Source organism: Barbatula barbatula, assembly GCF_947034865.1.
Source record: "Barbatula barbatula genome assembly, chromosome: 9".
NCBI classification, from domain to species: domain Eukaryota; kingdom Metazoa; phylum Chordata; class Actinopteri; order Cypriniformes; family Nemacheilidae; genus Barbatula; species Barbatula barbatula.
Window position 1 is genome coordinate 18526718 of NC_136772.1, and position 20014 is coordinate 18546731.

General features: G+C 38.9%; 1 protein-coding gene across 3 annotated transcripts in view; it reads right to left on the bottom strand.

Annotated features, from left to right (window-relative positions):
• Positions 1-1974: 1974 nt before the first annotated feature.
• Positions 1975-20014, bottom strand: part of vwa8 (von Willebrand factor A domain containing 8) — a 73933-nt gene continuing 55893 nt past the window's right edge. For 2 of the 3 annotated variants that reach the window (XM_079464690.1, XM_079464689.1), the window contains exons 38-45: positions 19221-19329; positions 18824-18980; positions 13241-13349; positions 10519-10644; positions 9903-10061; positions 4805-4903; positions 3356-3594; positions 1975-2631 (exon numbers count right to left, since the gene is read on the bottom strand). In XM_079464690.1, coding sequence (XP_079320816.1) covers positions 2523-2631; positions 3356-3594; positions 4805-4903; positions 9903-10061; positions 10519-10644; positions 13241-13349; positions 18824-18980; positions 19221-19329 — 1107 coding nt within the window. In that variant the 3' untranslated portion in view covers positions 1975-2522. Of the gene's footprint in view, positions 2632-3355; positions 3595-4804; positions 4904-9902; positions 10062-10193; positions 10246-10518; positions 10645-13240; positions 13350-18823; positions 18981-19220; positions 19330-20014 lie in introns of those variants that run through there. The other variant, XM_079464691.1, reaches the window with a different exon arrangement.

Genomic DNA, 20014 nt, shown 5'->3' on the forward strand with positions numbered 1-20014 from the left:
TGCAGGTTTGAGTGATTTGTGTGTTCTGCATTTTTCTTTCCTTTCTTAATAAAAACAATGTACATTTCACTTAACAAAAAGATAACAGGGGCTTACAATATCTTTTCATAATTGTACAGCATTTTTACATAGCATCTATACGTTTACATATCCATTCATAATAGAAGGATGAGGAATGGACTCATGAGTGGTTTTCTATCTATTATAGACAGATGCACATTCATTATCCATCTATAGTATATACTGTAACTGTATATCTGTCTGTGACAATTAACCCCAACGATGGAATTAGCTGTAACGTTTTAACGTTCTGTGTAATGGAAACAGTATAGGTTGAGAATTGATTATGATTAATAGAACTCAAAGCGTTAGGGTGTAGACCACTCTCTCCTTCCCATATTATTATACAGAACATATGGGGTATTACATAATTAATAATCTTTGGGTAATATAAAAAATGTCTGAAATGTCATGTATAGACTTGTTTTTCCCCCAAACTTCATAAATTGGTCAATGTACTGATCGACGTACAATGTACAATCAGCAGGTAAGTTATGTTGTATTATTAAAATCGGAAACATGTTAAAACGTTTAAGGAATGTCGATTTTTTGTCACAAAACATAATTAGTCTGTTGACTATCAGTATATTTCAAATTCTCTTACATGGCCATTCAATTCTTATTCCTTCTCGTAAACCAGAAGAAAGATAACTCAGAATTTCCGAATTTGGCTCAAGCCTGTTATTTCAATAAACTGATGTTTTCCCTTTAATGTGTATTTTAGAAAGCAGAGATCAGAAATATATTTTCATTTAGATGTATTCGGTTAAAGAGTGACAAGTGTGTAATGGGACATCTGAGGAATGTGTGGTTTGCAATTGCACTTGAGGTTCTGGTTTCTCAGGACAGAAAGAGATTCATGAGTAAGTCTTGGGAGATGGGCGGCACTGCAGTAGTGTGTGGCTGAATGTGTGCACTTTAAAATCATGAGGTGTTTATAGGACACTGGGAAATTCCAAACAAATATAATGAAAGGAAGCTCTTGCATAACATATAAACAAAACAAGAGCTAACTCTGACACACCTTATGTTCTAATATTATACTGCTAGGGCTGGGCGATATGAATATTTATATCTTTCAGAAGATATTGCAGGAGATAAAATCATTAAAATGCTATTTTTTATTTGTTTCATTTCATTCAAGACATTAGACTTTAACTTATATAATATTCATTATTTCAACATTAACAGAAGTGGCATGTACCGAGGTATTTAAAGTGATTTCAATTATGTCATTATTAAATCACCCTCTTGTCATTATAAACCTTTATGACTTTCTTTCTTCCACAGAACAAAAAAGAAGATATTTTGAAGAAAGTTGGTAACCAAACAGCACTGGCACCCATCCACTTCTAATGTATGGCCACAAAACCAATGCATGTGATTGGGGGCCAGAATGCAAACAACATTCTTCGAAATATCTTTTGTGTTCTGTGGAAGAAAGTCATACAGGTTTGAAATGACAAGAGGGTGAGTAAATGATGACAGAATGTTTACTCTTGGGTGAACAATCAATTACAGAATACGTAAAAACCTGTGGCGATCGATGCCTCCTCTGCAGTGAAGCAGGAATAAAAAATACGTGTTCAGCCTGTCGTGTGTGGCGTGCCATGTCAAAATACGTGTTCAGCGCTTCACGTGAACCAATGTGCATCATGTCAAAATACGTGCCTGCTGCAAATGCGTCGAAAGGTTTATGATAAAAGAGACGCTCTCGTTCAGAAGACACTGGGTTAACACTTAACTCTGATAACACATGAGACTAAGCGAGTATCTAGCAAACGTGAGCGTCTCTTTTATCATAAACCCTTTTGACATGTCTGCAGAAGGCACGTTTTTTGGCGTGATGCACATAGGTTCACATGATGTGCTGAACACGTATTCTGACATGACACGCCACACACATGATGGGCTAAATAAATGTTTTGCCAAGCTTCCAATTACTGCTTCCCCCGAAGGAGTCAATGATTGCCACTGGTTAAAAGAAACTGTCATACTTAAAACATCTAAAATTGTCCACCCTTCAGTACAGTTCACTCCTTACAGAATCACTACAGATTTGTAAGCATAACTGTCCATATTTAAGGCTGTGTCTCCTAAATCCACACAGATCTCTGCCATCTTGTGTTCGAAGACCCAGTTTTGATGAAACCCACTAAGGATCCTGACTGGTTGACTACCAAAATCAGGTCCAGGTTACATTATTCCCCAATAAAAAAGAAAATTTGATTGTGTCTTAAGAATTGCATACAGCCTATTAAGAATTGTTTTACTTGCATACATTTTACTTCTTTGTTCTGGGCTTCATTTTCTTCACGCAAAGTACTACATTTTTCTTTCTTTCAAAAGGTATATGTGCTCCAGACATGTTTTTGAAGATTCAACAAAGACAAATTGGACATAGAGATCACCATGGGTGACCTGTCAGGTTTTCCGAGATTCACCCAGCTGCTGGTGTTCTCTCAGGCACTAGACAGCATGGTGGATGTGAAAATCTGCTGAAGGATTTGAGGGATCTGCTTGGTGTCCATTGCGACAAAAGAGCGCCCAGCCGGCAAGGTTCTCTGGAGCCTGGATGTCGGAGAAAGAGAAAAGATCCCCCCACATCAAACATTAGCAATGCAAATTAGCTTTCCCAGTGAGTTCCTATTCCTCCATGGGGGGGGCAATGGCTGTCATTGGTGGTGGGGCTTTGATAAAATACGGGGTCTTGAGAAAAGTCTGTCGATTAAGAGGGGCTGAATGCAAAGTACCGCCCATGTCCTTTCACTTAGCTGCTGCACCTCCCTTCACTTATCATTCCTTACTGTCAGTTTGTCTCCTTTGAAAGGAAACACATGCTCTTTAAATCATTCTGGTCATGAAAAGACCACCACTGTGGTGCCCACTGCAAGCCTTCAAGTTCTCCTCATGTGCCATTTGCGAGTCAAGACCAACAAAATCCACTAAATAATGCAAACAATACACCACTGAGAGTTTTACATAAGCCTATAGACTCTTTTCTTTTATATGGCTCATCCAGATCTTAGGGGCCATGCAAATTACATGGTTGTAGAAGTAGAATTCTAATTACATTTTTAAGTCATTATGCTTTTTATGGTGCCCTAAAGATCTCATTCTTTACACTGCATTTAGCAACAGAACAAACTCTAGAATGGGATTTTCTCTCATAGCCATTTCAGTGGCACCTCTGTCACAACCTTGTGAATCTAATCCATGCTTAACATTTAACCAAGCATGATTACATTCAACACATGACCGAATGAGTCACGCAAAGCCGAGTCAGTAAACTCACCTGTCAGCCTGGTCTCCTAGGGAACCAATAAAGATGGCGAAGCCATTGACCTGCGGGTTACTGGTGAGGGCACACGCAAATCGATCGGGTCTGATCCCGTAGCGCTCCAAGTTAGCGTCACTCAACACAATGACAAAATGCTCATCAGCTTCTTCACGTGCCAGTTCCTTAATGGCGTGTTCGGTGCCTTCCAGAGTGTAGTCTCCGCTCATGCAGAACTGTGAGTGGGCATGCATTGTCTGAAAACACAGCAGAAGATAAAGTTAATCCATATTCACCAGAGAGGTGGTTAATATGCAGATGAAGACATTTAATGACAAAACACAAACTAAAATGTCAGAAGCTAAATGTTTTGTTTATAGTACACTTCCTGAAGCAGTTGGCTTTGAATCAATCAGGTGTGTTACGCATTTCCCTTTAAAGCATATTAATCTTGGCAATGCCCCTGGCAACCTTTTTCTATATACTGTAGGCAATAAACATGCACAGTTCCTATCTATGTGAATAGGATATAAATATTTAAACTGCTTATGTTTAAAAGCATGTCTAGTTTATAAACGGGTGGCCTATAAAATTAAGGTGACTGAATATTTCAACTGAAAGGGGGGACCTTAGTTGCTACAGCCTGGGGGGCAAGGATTGGCTGTATTTTCAAGTTAGCTCCAGCTGGTCGCCTATTGTCATAACTATACCGTCCTGGTGGTAAAGATCAGTGTAAATTCTGTGTAAAAACTTTTTTCCTATAAACTACACCTATTTTATTAAATTATAGTAGATGTTTTGTTACCAGCTGTTGTGAATAACATAAATGAAAATTGAAAATAGGTAAGTGACAAATATACTGTACATGTGTCATATTTATTAAAAACAAACTTTTAATAAAATATTATAATTTATATTTATAATATAAAATAGCATAAGAGAGATTCATCTTTATTGTTTTTCTACATTTTTGCAGTCACAACATAGGACACAATAAACACTTGACCGTGTTGAAACGTTTAAGCGTCTTAAAATTTACCCATGCGCAGAACATGGAGTCACTTTTTTTTCATACAATTTAGTATCGATAAGCGTTTGTAAAACGCTTGAAAAACGCATGTGTGGAATACAGTTTTTAAATAAAGTTGTCAAATGTATGCCTAGGCATGGACGTAGTCTAAGCACACTGCTTTAAAAAGAAAGGAAATGATTCAAATTTTAAAGGCTCCCATTTGGCTGCAATCCTGCGTCAGAGCATCTCAGTCACCCGACAGTGCACTCTCATGCCTAAGAATTTATGCTTTATGTTTCTTCTTCCTGACGTGGTCACATAAAACAATAGGAGGAATTCTGGAAGAAATGTGTGCTACTACGTCAGCAGAAGTGAATGCATACGAGCAAAGATTTCCAAACAAAACAAGGAAATGAGGTCAGACCTGCATTAGAGGAATGGTCTTATTACTGTACCTTCAGAACCTTCAGCCTCTCTTTGTCGTTCTTGGGCACTCTGTCACATCTCACGAGTTCTATGTCGAAACCATCTCCTGAGTGTCCCATAATGTCATACTAACAACAGGAAAGAAGAAAGAGATTAGCCCAAGGTACGAAAAGAGTAACACTGACAAACAATGCATAATGCTGAAATAAACACACTCTAAGAAAGTGTGTTATTTTCGATAGTCTGAGATATGTCAGGAATGGTGACCAAAAAAAAACAAAACAACAATGGATGATGTAAGCCAATTAAAATGGTTAGCTGGGCAGCACACAGACGTTTATGGTATTCTGATATACACATGAAAGGAAGTTTCATAAACTCCTGTTCGGCACAAAGAGTGAGCATCAGAACATCAGAACATTATTTATCTGGCAATTAATCGAACAATTACCACTGGTACAGCGATTTAATCGAACCACTGGTACAGCGATATTATCCCAAACAGTGTTGTAGTGTCTGAGGCATATGCAGGGGCATATGGGCACGGGGGATTGGGGGCCCACGTACAAGATTTATAAATGGCCGTTTCAGAAAAAATCTGAGTTTACAATAGACTACTGAATACACATGTCTCATGACTATGAGCAAACAAATGCAAACAGTTGGTTGTTGATGACAGTTGGTTACTACTCAGAGACCGACCAGTACACACTTAACATGATGGCGAGGAAAAGCAAGGACGTCTTCGAGTGGATAACATTATATGAGGTAATCCATGAAATCAGGCTTGAATCTGGTGCCTCGCAGACCGATTGATGGCATAAATCGTATGTAACCGATGATTTTAAGATACTCCTGTTACAGTGTTGTCGTGTAGACGGTGAAACCGGAGATTTGACATATGACGCTGAAATGCATACTGCTATCTCCTTTGTTTGAAGTTAGATTCCAGGCTTCTGATTGGCCAACATGGCTTTATGGTTAGGGTTATATCGCCACCTGATGGTTCGCCATGTTTTTGACAGCGCTTTATAGCGTGATTTTGCATTTTCGTGTGGATGCAGGGGTTTTTTGAACGAGGAAGGAAAACTACCCTGGACGTTTGGACTAGGTCTAGAGTGTATAAACGATGACACATTTCAGTGGTGTGGTGAGTAAGTCGCGTGAGAAGTACTTATTAGACATACCGACGCTACATTTGAATGCAAGTTCAAATCCATCTATTGCCAACCCACTCTTCTACATTTTCACATCACATATCAGATCAAACAGGCATTTATTTTCAACAAAATGAGGAAATAATTAGGCTTATAGGTGTTTAATAATAAACTGTATGGTGAGGTTAGGGGAATTAAGATGGTCTTTATTGTCCCAATTAGTTGGCATCCGTCTAATAATTTTAATCAATATAATAATTTACACTCTATTATTATTGTGTAATGTATAATGTACTTAGTTTACCTTCTTGTGTCAAAAAGGAATGAAGTTTAATTTCAATAGTGAACCGTGATGTTTAAGCCTTGGCCCTCTGTGCACGCGCAACCCCAACGCACACACCTACCACAGTACATTAAGGTATTTTACCTTACTGTGCTTTCCTATAGAAGTGTGCATACATCATTATACCATCACATTTACCACATTATACATTTACAATGCTATTGCAGACTTGGAGGCAAAAACTGAACAGCACAGCAAGAGTTATCGCCAAAATAACACACAAATTGACGCAATACAAATACAAAACATTATTACACATATGCATTAAGTTTGGCGTGACTCATGTATGTCTCTTCAATGGAATAATCGACACACACACGACAGTCACTGCCTCCCAGTCTGATCATAAAACCAACACAGACTACAAATCATCTATCAAAAATAAAAAGACATTTGGCCCACACAAACAGCAGTGGTTAGTGCACATACTGTACACAAACAGCAGGATTGTAGAAATTGTCCCAAATTGTGTGTGTAAAACATTACTGGAATGTTAACTAGAGTGATCTGCTTTAAGAGATGTAGTCTTAGCATAGCTGAAAAGAACATTAATACAGGATCATTTAGAATAATAAAATACATCTCTAGTACTTTTCTTAGTTTTAGGTAGCCAAAGCTGAGGTAAAGCAATAAATGTGCATGTGAAAATGGCGTTGAGTGCAAGGATTGCTGTCCAATCAAATGAAAGAAGGCAGGATTAGCTATTGACAGAAGCCAAGGTTGACAGAGTGAGCCAGCACGATGTAAGAAGCTAAATGTCTGACAACTGTGTTATTATGTTAGGTCCGTTCACATGTCATGTGTAAAAACACGTGTCACTTTGGCTGCGTCCCTTTCTCCCTCTTTCTGTTGCTTGGGACTCTGCGCTCCCTTGGGGTCTGCCGTAACTATTTGAGTGCGATTCTCGCACATCAGCATTTAAATAACGCATTCGGGTAAACAACCGATGTCCAGTAATGTGCAACGCGGTTGCTAACGGATGGATGGGGCCTGTTAAAAAGTTCTTGCACATGGGCCTAGACCTGATTTGCCCTCATATCCAATTTAGGAGCCAAACAACTTCTAAACTTTGTTTAAAAATTAACCTTAGGCCTATATGCAGCAGGTGCTTTACATGCTGGTAAAATGGCCACATCCTGTCTTGGTCAGAAAAAAACTAAAGATTAAAGTGCATGATAAACAAGCAGTATATCTTAAAAGTTTTACAAGCAGAAGTGGGTCAGAGGACAAATAAGAAGCATGTCTGTTTGACAGTTCCCCTTGCAATCCCAGGTGGATGACAGATATCAGATGCACGTTTAAGTATTGCAGATTATGCAAGTGTCACTGAGAAAGAGATATATGATCAACAACTGGATGAGCAAACAGGTCATTTGAAAGCCAAGGTGGGGTCATTGAGTCTGGTGCCTCTCTCTCTCTTACACGCATGTGCACATGCACACAACATAGTGCTTTGTAAAACATCTGTGAACTGTTTCTCACCGTTTGCAGAAGTGCTGCAGGTGTGCGTGTGACGTAATGTGGATCATGTTTTGCTGTTTATATGCTGCCATTTACGGTATTTTTAATGCATCAGACATAACCCCTGAAACTCCCTAAGAGCAACACACTACGGTGCTTTTAAGTGGTCAGAATGGATTTACAAAATATTTTTGAAACAATTACAGTCTGAATAGGGTTGTAGAAAAGTATTTTCTCTAAATATTACAACAGTATTTAAATGTGAAATAATCAAATGCTATTATTAAATACAGTATATCTACACTCTCAGAAAGCTGCCTTTCCAATCGCATGTACACCAGATCTTACATGTTGTATAACTATTCAATATATCACCCAGCTTCAAATGTGACCACACACATTTTAAGTGTTACACACGTTAATAGCACATTAAACAGAGTCAAACAATGTCAGCCATTGACACCGGCTGCTGCAAATCTTCTGCTGTTTTCCTCCCCAGATTCTCAGGGATGGAGATAACAGATCTTTTGTGGGTGTGCTATAAATCTGCAAGCAGCTCCAACAAGGGCTGTGATTCACTGCGTCCACAGTATCTGCCAGCAGCTCAGCCGAGTGGGAAAGCAAGAACAAATGAAAAAGGAAAAAGTGGAACTTTAAGTAACAGCAAGAGTTAGAAAGAATAAGAGAAGGGCAGTGAGAGGGAAAAAGAGAGAGAGCTGCTAACCACTGATCCACCTAAAACCGCATGACCATCCCTATGGTAACTGCTTTGCATCACACTCATCGTCACAATTTCCATGGCAACATCCATAACAGCGTGTCAGTACGTTTCACGGGGATATCCCTTGACTCATCATACAGTAATGAAAGCTAAAGGTTTTTACCCTTTGAGGATGTAAATACAAGGGCGGTTTCCATAGTGTGTTACCTAGGAGATGGTTTATTGTAAACAGATTATTATAGTATTATAGGATATATTTAATTCAGTTTTCTATTTGTGCAAAAATCTGAATTGTATTAGAGTGGAACCATGAATTTTCCATGAAAGAAGGATCAAATTAATACTTCTAACTTAAAGGGATAGTTCACTCAAAAATGAAAATGATGGCGTTATTTACTCACAAACCTAGATTTACAGGAACTTTGTTTAACACAAAGATAGATATTTGTCAGAATGTAAGCAATTTTCAGTTCTGTGACATCATCCACTACCATGGGAAATACACATTTGATCTTTTTTTTGTTCTGTAGTAAACAAATTATTTTTTTGTATCTATACAGGTATGAAATAACATGAGGCTCTGTAAGTGATGACACAATTTTCATTATTAGTTGAACTATAACTTTATATAAAACTTTCTGACAGATTTGCAACACTCTTTAAACAAAATTGCACACTAAGAGAGTGAACTTGAGTAGGAGAATAACAAGACAGTAACAGATTTCAGTAAATACTAAATAAAAACTACAATTAAAATATAAAATTTTCTAAATATAGTGAACCACTTTATCTACTTTTCGATATTGAATAAATTATATTCATAATCAGAAATTCTTGCACTTTGCCTGCCGTCTTGGCTTGTTTCAATGAATTTTACGATTGATTTCAACATAGATACATGCTGTCACAGGTGTGGTGGGGACGAACCCAAGTGCAGGCAGCATTGATGGGGTTAACACCGATATTTAATAAGGACCAAAAACAAAGACCCACAGTGGGGAGACACGAAAAACCAAACAAGAATACAAAACACTTCCCACAAGGGGGCAAAAATAGACTACGACACAACGTCAAACTAACACGGATAGGGTAGGCAAGTTTAAGGCAAGTGTATGGTAACAAGGTTACCATACAGCTTTCCTGTAGCTCAGTGGTAAGAGCATCCCAGGGGATTGCAGATACCTATGTAAAAGTATAGGATAATGATATGTAAGTTGCTTTGGATAAAAGCGTCTGCCAAATGCCTAAATGTAAACAAGGGAGTATGCACAACGAATGAGCACAGGACAATAGACATGAGGGCATTAAATAGGGAGACTAACAAAAGGAGATCACAATGGGCTGGTGTGGGTAAGAGACGCAGTTGTGGGCCTTCGTGTCTATGAGCCTTAAAATTATGCCTGCATTTTTGGAACACGTCCAGTGACTCATTGTCAACATCTCACCTTAAATTTGTGTTCGTAGCTCTCCAAAGCCTCCATCACCATACACACGGCCTCCATAGATCGCTCCAGACGCCCGTCCACACCATTAAAACGATACATGCTGCCAGAAACATCCACTAGCAAACGTAAACGCTTTGGCTTCTGCTGAGGAGATCCTAACTGCAGCCAAAACCAAAAGAAAAATATGCAAGTCATCAACACATCAGATCTTAATGCCTACACTGACATAACTGAATTAGGAAAATAATTTTAAAACATTTAATATGTGCTTATCTAATTTTACTAATGTTGCTCAGATGCCTCCTCTGAACGGTTTTGTAGATTTCTAATGGAGGTGAGGTTTCTAATGGAATACACAGAAGCCACATAATAAAACAGAGCACCACTTTAAGATCTCAGCAAAGTTCCATTTAGAAAGCAGATTTGAAGTAAGGGCTTGGAAAACATTAAACCCTCTTTCATTACTGTCTGCTATAGTGGCATTTTGCTAGGATGTTATCGTACTGTACAAGCAAATCAAAATCAAATCTATAGCAACATTAGACAAAGCAGTATGCATTAGAACGTAGAAATTAGTTTTTTAATGTGTTTGCTTGAGTGTAATTGTTTCTCTCACCTCGGGTTCCTGCTCTCCTCTGCGTTTATAAATTGCCTTCTCTCCTGTCAGGCCGTCAATGATCTTTGCATCATCCAGCTCACCAAGAGCCTGATTCCTCAGCCATTGCCTCTCCTTTCCTTTGGCCTGAATCAGAGGAAATTTTAATCATTTACTAATACTAATTTACTTATTTACTAATGCTGATGTCTCAGTCTCTCCTCTCTTCTTTCTCCGCTGATGTCACCTATGCTAAAACTCAGTACTACCACACAAAAAAAACAGCTCCCCCGACCCTCGTACCCTCTTCTCTGCCCGCCTGCCTGTAGAGAAAACTACAACCATCAGCAGTCAGTTCACTGCACCGCCACCCCCTGAACATGCACAAACTACCGAAGCTTTCTCTCTCCTGTCTGAAGCTGAGGTTTCCAAATTCTTTACTTCTAGTCACCCGACTACCTGCCTGCTAGATCCTGTTCCCAACCATCTCCTTCATGCCATCTCTCCATCGGTTGTTCTCGCTCTGATCCACATTATCAACTCTTCTCTCACCACTGGTACATTTCCCACTGCTCTTAAGGAGGCCCACTCTTGATCACACACTGCTAGGCAACTACAGACCAGTATCTCTCATCCCCTGTATTTCAAAATAAAGAGTGATCAGTCCACAGAGACTGCACTGCTCTCAGTCATCGAAGCCATGAGACTGGCAAGTGTGGCCTCTAAATCATCTGCACTCATCCTCCCGGATCTATCTGCCGCTTTCGACACTGTCAACCACCTAATCCTTCTGTCGACCCTCAAGACTATAGGTGTCTCTGGAGCGGCACAATGGTGGTTTGAGTGCTTCCAATCTGATAGATCATTCAGAGTTTCCTGGAGAGGTGAGGACTCTGAGTCCCTACATCTCAGTGCAGGAGTACCCCAGGGTTCAGTTCTTGGACCACTGCTCTGTCCATAGGTTCTGTCATTTGGAAACATGGCTTTTTCTATCACTGTCATGCGGATGACACACAGCTCCACCTGTCATTTCAGCCTTATGATCCAACGGTTTCTGCGCACATCTCAGTATGCCTGAATGACATTTCACTCTGGAGGAAGGACCATCACCTGCAGCTGAGCCTTGCAAAAACTGAAATGGTCGTGATCCTGGCCAACCCGATGACTCAGAATGACCTTTTCATTCAAATAGGTTCATCAACCATTACTCCTTCCCGAATGACCAGAAACCAGGGAGAGGTAATTGATGATCAGCTGAACTTCACAGATCTTAGGAGAATAAGACCTTTCCTGTTTGAGCATGCTACGAAAGTTCTTGTCCAGTCTCTTGTCCTGGCCAGACTGGACTATAGCAATTCTCTACTGGATGGTCTTCCAGCTTGTACAACCAGACCTCTTAAGATGATTAAGAATGCAGTGGTAAGAGAGGTCTTCAACGAGCCGAAGAGAGCGCATGTCACTCCTCCCTTCGTAAGGTTGCATTGGCTCCCTATACTGCAGTTGCTTGCATCCAATTCAAATCTCTGCTCTTGGCTTACAAAACCACCACTGGTTTGGCACCCCCATATCTTCACTTGCTAATTCAGACTTATGTACTCGCCCGAACCATGCGCTCAGCTATCAGACAACATCTTGTGGTGCCGTCCCACAAAGAGAAAAAATCACTTTCTCCGGGTGTTTTCCACGACTCTGGAACAATCTCCCTCGTGCCACAAGAGCAGCGGATTCTGTAGTTGTCTTTAAGTTTGATATGTAATTTTATTCAAGACTATTGCTTTACATGGTTTCAAAATAGAAAGAGCTGAACTAATAAATTTAAACAAACAAATGACAGTGTTTTCCTTTCAGAGAGAACTTTTCCTTAAAAACATAATGAATGGAGGAAGGGAAGCAGAGTGTTTGCCATATGTGTTGACATCTTCACAGGAGCAAATGAATAGGCAGTGGTCAAATTACTAACTGGAAAAAAAACAAGTGAAAAACAGAGGCTCAGGGTGATGCAGAGGTTAAATACTTCTCAGGAGAGAACTTGTACAGAACCATACCAATTTGATCATCTGGACCACACATGACAATGTAGCTGCCAATCCTGCTTGATAATTTAAGTGAAAGGAGATAGTGTCGCTTTGAAGGACTGGATTTAAAGAGAAAGAGGGAGATAATCCTTGTCACCATGTTTTCACATAAACACATCTGTCTTTAAGAAGAGCTCCTCGCTGCCAAAGAGGAACCTGATCCTCCCTTTGGCTGGAGCCAACCCTCTGTTCACACAGCAGAGGGAATCCCCATGTGCACTCGGCACAGAGGGGCCAGAGATCTCAGATCAGGTAAAGCTGCATCACCTTGCTTTGTTAATAGTAAAAGGGGGCATTAGCTGGTCTTCAATCAGCACATTCTTAGAAACTACACCCATGTTCTAGAGCTCTTTCCACCCACACCCAAACAAAAAAGATCAGACGAGCTACCGGACATCCTTCCATACAGAACGACGACCCCGCTGTCCCTATCGACAGTCCAATCGTTGGGCAGGACGTGCAATAATAACAACAATACGCATGTTCTCTAAGTCAAAGGTTGGCCCTCTCGTGACTTGGCTAAAACTATAGGAAAGCCTTTTGGTGATTGCGTGCATGGCTGTGTGTGCACGTGCAGAACACAGCTTGCGTGTCGTCTGAAAAGTAGTGTACTGGGACAGTTAGTGGGTGAGTGTTTAAAATTCAGTCTGATAATATGGAGTGCTTACCTGCAGACTGTCCAGAATGATGCGGAGCGAATGGACCTGTCTGCTGACTGCTTCTGAAAAACGACTGTACGTGGCAGCATCATACTCACTCATGTCAATTTCCTTGAGCCTGGAAATAACAAAAACACAGTCAAAAACAAAGAGATTGTGCTTACTATGGCAAACTTCGTTATGACTACTGTTTAAACTTAAGGTTAGGGATCACACCTACATTGATAATACAATGATGATAATGTTGCTAAAACAATCTCACTGTCTCAAGGCATATCTAAGAATCTGGGGCTGGATTCATGAAACTGTTCTTAAGACAAAATCTATGGTTGTTCTTAAGATAAATTAAAAGAAGTTTGTAAGAATGTCCCTTAGTGCGATTCTCAAACATTTCTTAAGAAGTTCTCAATTATTTTCTTAAGAACATCTTATTTTTTGTCGAACTGTAAGAATAAAATGATATGCTTTGTCAATGATTACACTCGCCTGCTCCTGTAACTGTAGGTTAATCTATACAATAAGCTTTATTTGTGTAGCTAACAAGCACCTAGCATTCTTATGTATGTATATATATATATATACTGTCAGCGAGAGTTACAAAATTATATTTATTATAATACTTTTTGTTTATTACTACACCATAACATTTGTGACCCTCACCATTTCGAGTCGCTTTATCCCAGAATAAATGTAAAAAGCACTCCGTTTTTAAAAAGAAAGCTAAAGTTAGGGAGCTAGACAATATACAAATTCCTAAATGGCAAGTAAATGTCAAAATTATGATTCTGGTTCAATACAATACACGTCACATGTTAAACAACCAAATACTATTAAATATCTTTCCTTCAGATATTTAAGACAACCGTTAAAATTATCTTCATTTTAAGATGATATTTATGACAGCTTTTGTTTTGAGAATTTGGAATCACCTTCATTTTTAAGGTCAGAAGATCAATCTGGATTTTTCAGGAATACATAACCAGTAAGAAACAAACTAGCAATTTGAAAAACCCCAGCTTAGCTGGGGTAGTAATTTTTGCATCAGCAAGCCCCAAAGAGATTCAAGCTTCATTTACAAAACCTAGCTTCATTTACATTGTCGCTCGGTGACGTTTTACCATGCAAAGGATTTTAAATAAGCCTCTGGGGTTTGGCATTAACAATCCTTGTAAAGAAGCATTTTAGAGGGTATTGATGAAATAAAGACTCTGTTTAGTCACACTGCGGCTGTCAAGAAAGACAATGGTGAGCACTTGAGTGTAGAAAGCAAAGGATAAACGTTACTTTAAAGGCATGTCCCTACAGCTCCACGACCTGCACCTATACACATCTAAACCCAGGTGTTTAAAGCCCAGCTCAGCAGTGTGGGCGAATAAAGGATGAGGTTTTGCCATGCAGTTCACCCATGATGTCCGATAATAACTGTGTCAATGGCACAAAAACACCCAGAGCACATTAAAAAACTAAATAAAAATGGATAAAAAAGTAAATAAAAAAAGAGTTGGGGTGTCCGATTTCCACATTACGCTTGTTTAGACAAACTCGGGCTGAGTACCAAAACAACATTGTAGCCAATCAGCAGTAAGGTGTACAGTGCACAGGATGGACATTAGTCGAGTCGAGCGCTGACGAACAGCGAAGCGAAAGGTTGGGGTAGGGGTGTGTCTGTTTTGAGGATTTGAACATCAACAACAGCTAAGAGAAACCAGACACCCTGCCTTTAATTTGCTTATTTTTTTGACCATTTTGATTTTAATCTATTTGTTAATCTCATTGCAGTAAGGACCTTTTTTTGCAAAACGTTTAATTGAATTGGGATGTGTATAATTGTCATGTGAGTAATGTCACGATATGAAAAACTATATTGGTCATACAAATAAGGCTTTGTAAAAGGTAAATTACTAAGCTTCTGAGCCATTAGCGTCAATTTCTGAAATAGCAAAAATGATTTAATAGCTTTTAATTGAATTATTCAAACACTCCCCAACTTTCGCATTTGTGTGGGGGGAGAAGAACCCAATTGCAAGCAACCCACAATTGGTTGGTTAAACTAATTTCTAAGGAACCAATAAACAGCTAACTAATGGTAATACATCATGCAAAATAATGTTTTTGAAATAATTATTTTACAGAAAAATAAGAAATTATCATAAAGAAATATGAACTACGAATTTAAATTTAACTTTAAGCTTAAAACAATATCTTACGTTTTTCTGATTGTGGTAAAATATGACCCAGGCATATTATTGAAAGGTTTCGTGAGGTTTACCCAACCATTCGATGAACAGGTGGCGTTCTGCCTTCCAGGTGGGGTGATAATCCCTAAACCTGTTCTAATCTTACTCCTACTTCTCAGATCCAGGAAGGTCATGGGTGAGTGTGTGCGAGAGGTGTCTGATGTTATGAGGGAATCAGAGTGTGAAGTATGTCTAGACCGCAAGTGCTCCTCAGACCTCAGGTGTGCTCATACACCACATGTATCAGACGTGAAATCTGTCCAGACAGCCTCATCTGAAGCCCTATCTCAAAAACCGATGACACATTTTTCTTTCAAAAAGGAATGGCCCTTCTCCTCTCCATTACCACCTGAACCAAAAATGTCTCAAATTTGCCACAAAAAAAACCTCTTGATGGGTGCACGCTGATATGAGCCAAAAGAAATGATAATCTTACTTGTAAAAAATTCTTGCTCGTGATATTATCATTCCCCTTTCTTCCTGCTTTGTCTCACTTTTTCACACACACGCTGTGGTTTCCTGCCTGGCCTCTGAAGCTCACATTCTTTGTGCACGGTTATTGGAGAGAGTAGAGCTTGTGCTATTTTTTCCTGAATTCCAAAAGTGTCCACAAACTGGAAAGAACCAGCCAGCGTGGCGAATCAGCAACGGGACAGAGAGAGAATTAGAGAGAGAGAGAAACATGCAGACAGAAAATATAGACGCAAGTAATCTGGTTCACTTGACTGAATATCACTTATAAACAGTTTCTCTGCATAAAAATGTAAGGGATGAGATGTACGCTACCGTTTAAAAGTTCAGTTACTAACCCATTCTTTACTATTGATAATTTTTTTCCACATTCTATAATAATAGGAATATCATCAAAACCATGGAGTAACACACATTCCTGTGAAAAACTGAGATTCCTGGGGTCAAACATGAGATTTACAGTGCCATCCATTATTATTGGCAACCTCTGTAAATATGAGCAAAGAAGGCTGTAAAAATAAATCAGCATTGTTTCTAGCAATGCCAAGGTCGTGGGTTCGAGCCCAGGGGTTTGAACATACTTAGAAAAAATAAACATTGTATAAGGCAACGTAAGTCGCTTTAGATAAAAGCGTCTGCCAAATGCATAAATGTAAATCCCACTCATTTTCTATAGGGTTCAGGTCAGGGAACTGGGATGGCTACGGCATAAATCTTAATTTTGTGATCAGTGACCCATTTTTTGTTGATTTTTATGTTTGTTTTGAACCAGTGTGCTGATGGAAGATCTAACCACGACCCATTATAATATTTCTATAAAAGCAAGTCAGATTTTGATTTTTATATCCGTTGGTATTTCATATAATACATGATGCCATGTATCTGAACAAGATGTCCAGAACCTCTGGTATAAAAGTAGGTCCACAACAATGAAGATCTGGTGGTATATTTAACTGTGGACATGGGGCAGTTTTTTATCCCTGTGTGCACCAAACCTATTTTATGTTATTGCTGCCAAAAAAACTATTTTCATTTCATATGGCCATAGATACCAATCCTGTTTGAAGTTCCAGTATGGCAGATTCATAATGTGGAGTTTATTTTTGCATGAGAGCAGAAGATTTGTTTCTTGAACAGTGTCCCTAACACCTTGTGGTGATGGAGGTGCAGTTTTCCTTTATTTTTATTAAATGCTTTCTGACCTCAACATTGAACTGATTACTGCAATTTTCCATCTTTGCTCTTTGAAGAGTCTTTGGCCACTCAAATTCTTCTCCTCGCTGTGAGACAATAAAGACACACATCCAGATTTTCAACATCTCCAGTCCATTCAAAATTCTTGATCATTGCCCTGATGATGGAAATAAGATTTCGTATTGTTTTGACTATTTCCTTAAAGCCATTTTGTATTTTATGTAGCTCAACAGAACTATATTGCACATCAGAACTATATTCTTTGGTTTTACCCATTGTGATGAATGATGGGGGTTTGGGATTTGTGTTACTTAATGTTATTCTCCTGTGCAATAAGAAGTCATGACTGGACACAATCATGTTTCTATTCACCTTAGTGTGCTCAGAAATGCTTTATATTAATGGAAATACACATGAGAGATATTTTACTCATAAGAATTTCTAGGGGTTCCAATGATTGTGGCCACGGTGTATTAGAGAAAGAAATCTCAATGTGATATTTCCTCCACTTCAAATGAACAATTCAAGACTATAGAGGTATACCCATTCTGCAGTGCATCTGATGTCCCATCATATGTTCATATATTATGGACAAAAAACTAAACTTTTAAACACATTCACTTTGATTTGGTGTTTGAATATAATTTTGCCAATCAATTTACAATCTTATCTCATTACCCTCAATGTTCCTTTTCATTGTAGGCGTACTTGTTGTTAGTAATTTCTTTTTAACTATCAAAAGCAACATCTTTCTCAAGGCCATGATATAATTCTGATGGGCAAAACCATATGATGTAGTTCCTGTAGCTAAATTACAAGCATAAAGGGGTCACGGTATGGCGAATTATGAATGATTGTGTTTTTTGGATATCCTATAACAGGTTTCCTTTTTTATTGTTTTGTTACATTACTGCATCATCTGTCTTCAGCATTTCTGTCAAAAGTTTGTGTGGGAATTTCCTATGCCTTACCATATTCACAAGATTCCAGTTCTCAATCTGTGATTGGTCACTCGCTTGAATGTAATAAAGTGTGCAAGTGTTCAAAAATAAGTATGAAAGAGGGCAGAGGAAATGCAATGAACTCTGTGAATCTGAACAGAGGCCTCCTTCATGACGGTACAGTCTCACACAGTTCCATATAGCTAAACACACGCACAGCTTCATGAATCGTTGCATTCATATGGGTGCATATTTGAGATAGCTGGGCTGCTAAAGACCTCTGAACCTCTATAGCCTCTATTCTGTGATCTGGACCATTTTTAACGAGAGTGTGCTGTTTCTCTGGCTCTTCACAAACTAGAGAGCAACCCTGCTGAATATAGCCCATATTGTGTGGGAAACTGCTTCCTTAACCAAAATTAAACTTAATAATTTGACTTTTGGCCAAAAGAGTGTATTTTAGAATAGGGTATCTTAGAAACTTCACAGCACTTCGTGCAAGCTTTTTGAAATGAGCATGTACCTGTGCCTTTACACATTTGCTCTCATATTCATTAACATGTTCACACACTCAAACTCACAAATCCCTGAGCCTAAAGTCCCAAGCGCTGCGCTGTGAAATATCTGAAGAGATTAACAGACCCTCAGAGCATAGGGTAAAGGTCAGGCGGGGTCAAGTGCAGGTTTTTTGGAGAAATCTGTGTTTGAACTGAGGGAGTGATGAATGAGAGAGAGATGGATGAGTTCACCTCTGTTTGAAAGCTTTCTCAGCCATCTCCCGTGCAGCTCTTTTCACTTCTTCTGGCACGGCGTCTTTCTCCTCCTGTGAGATCTGATAAACTTTGTGATTGGCGTCCAGACGGTAAGGGCCTCCCTTCCCTCCAAGACCTGCTGTATCTCTGCCGCCTACGGGAACATGTAGGTACTTTGCTGAGAAATTACTAAGATTTGCTATAGTCATTATACTTAATGCATACAAATGCAGATTTATTTATGATATTTATTTATACTGGCATAATGTATAAATTACAATTTAAATATTTTAGTTTTTTTTTATTAACGATAATACGGGTCGGGGTGTAAAAATTCACTATTGAAGATCGGATAGACGTTATTGTGTCCTAATACATAGGGGGTGTGACTTACCCGTACCCCCAGCCCATTGGTTCCCCCCCACATGAGGGGCGTTTTTGGGGTCAATCTTGCCGTGTTTGGGGGAGCTGACATCCAGGTCACTGTCTCTCTGAATGGTTATCTGAAACAAACATAACACGAGATTTTGTACACAACACTTCTGTTAAAATATGTTGCTAACATTTATCTCTGCTCAGTTTTTGTAAATAAACTACACTGAACTTTTATGCATTATAAAAATAGAATTCTCTGGAACAGTTACAGGAAAGTGTACAGTATAAATATGTATACAATTGCAGGGGTGCCAAGGGGGCAAACGTACATTAAATGTGTTAATATTAATATATTTGTCTTACAATATTGTAAACATTCTGATAGTGTTGATAAATTGTGTATGGGAGATTGTGGGGAAATATACCCATGTAGGTTATGAGCCAGTTAATATCTGCTTTGATTTGTCCATCAGGCTACATCAAAAGTATATGCAATTTTACTACTGAACTTGTAATTTTTCCCCTTGAATTTTTTGGCCCAGTGGTCTACTGTATGTGTTCCCACTTACATGCTACCGTCTCTGGTGAAGCACGGCCTCCTTTGGGCCCCAAAGTTTTCAGGGAAACGGGTTTGGAATAACATGAATTATAATTTTTGAGCGAATTATTCCTTTATTTTTCGATTCAAAGTACAGGTACATCTGCCATCATCTAAACAGATCTCTGTGATAAGAGCACAAAGTCAGTAAACATCATCTTACTTAACCATTTCATTTTAACCCAGGGATAATTCACAAAAAACCTAAAGTTTCA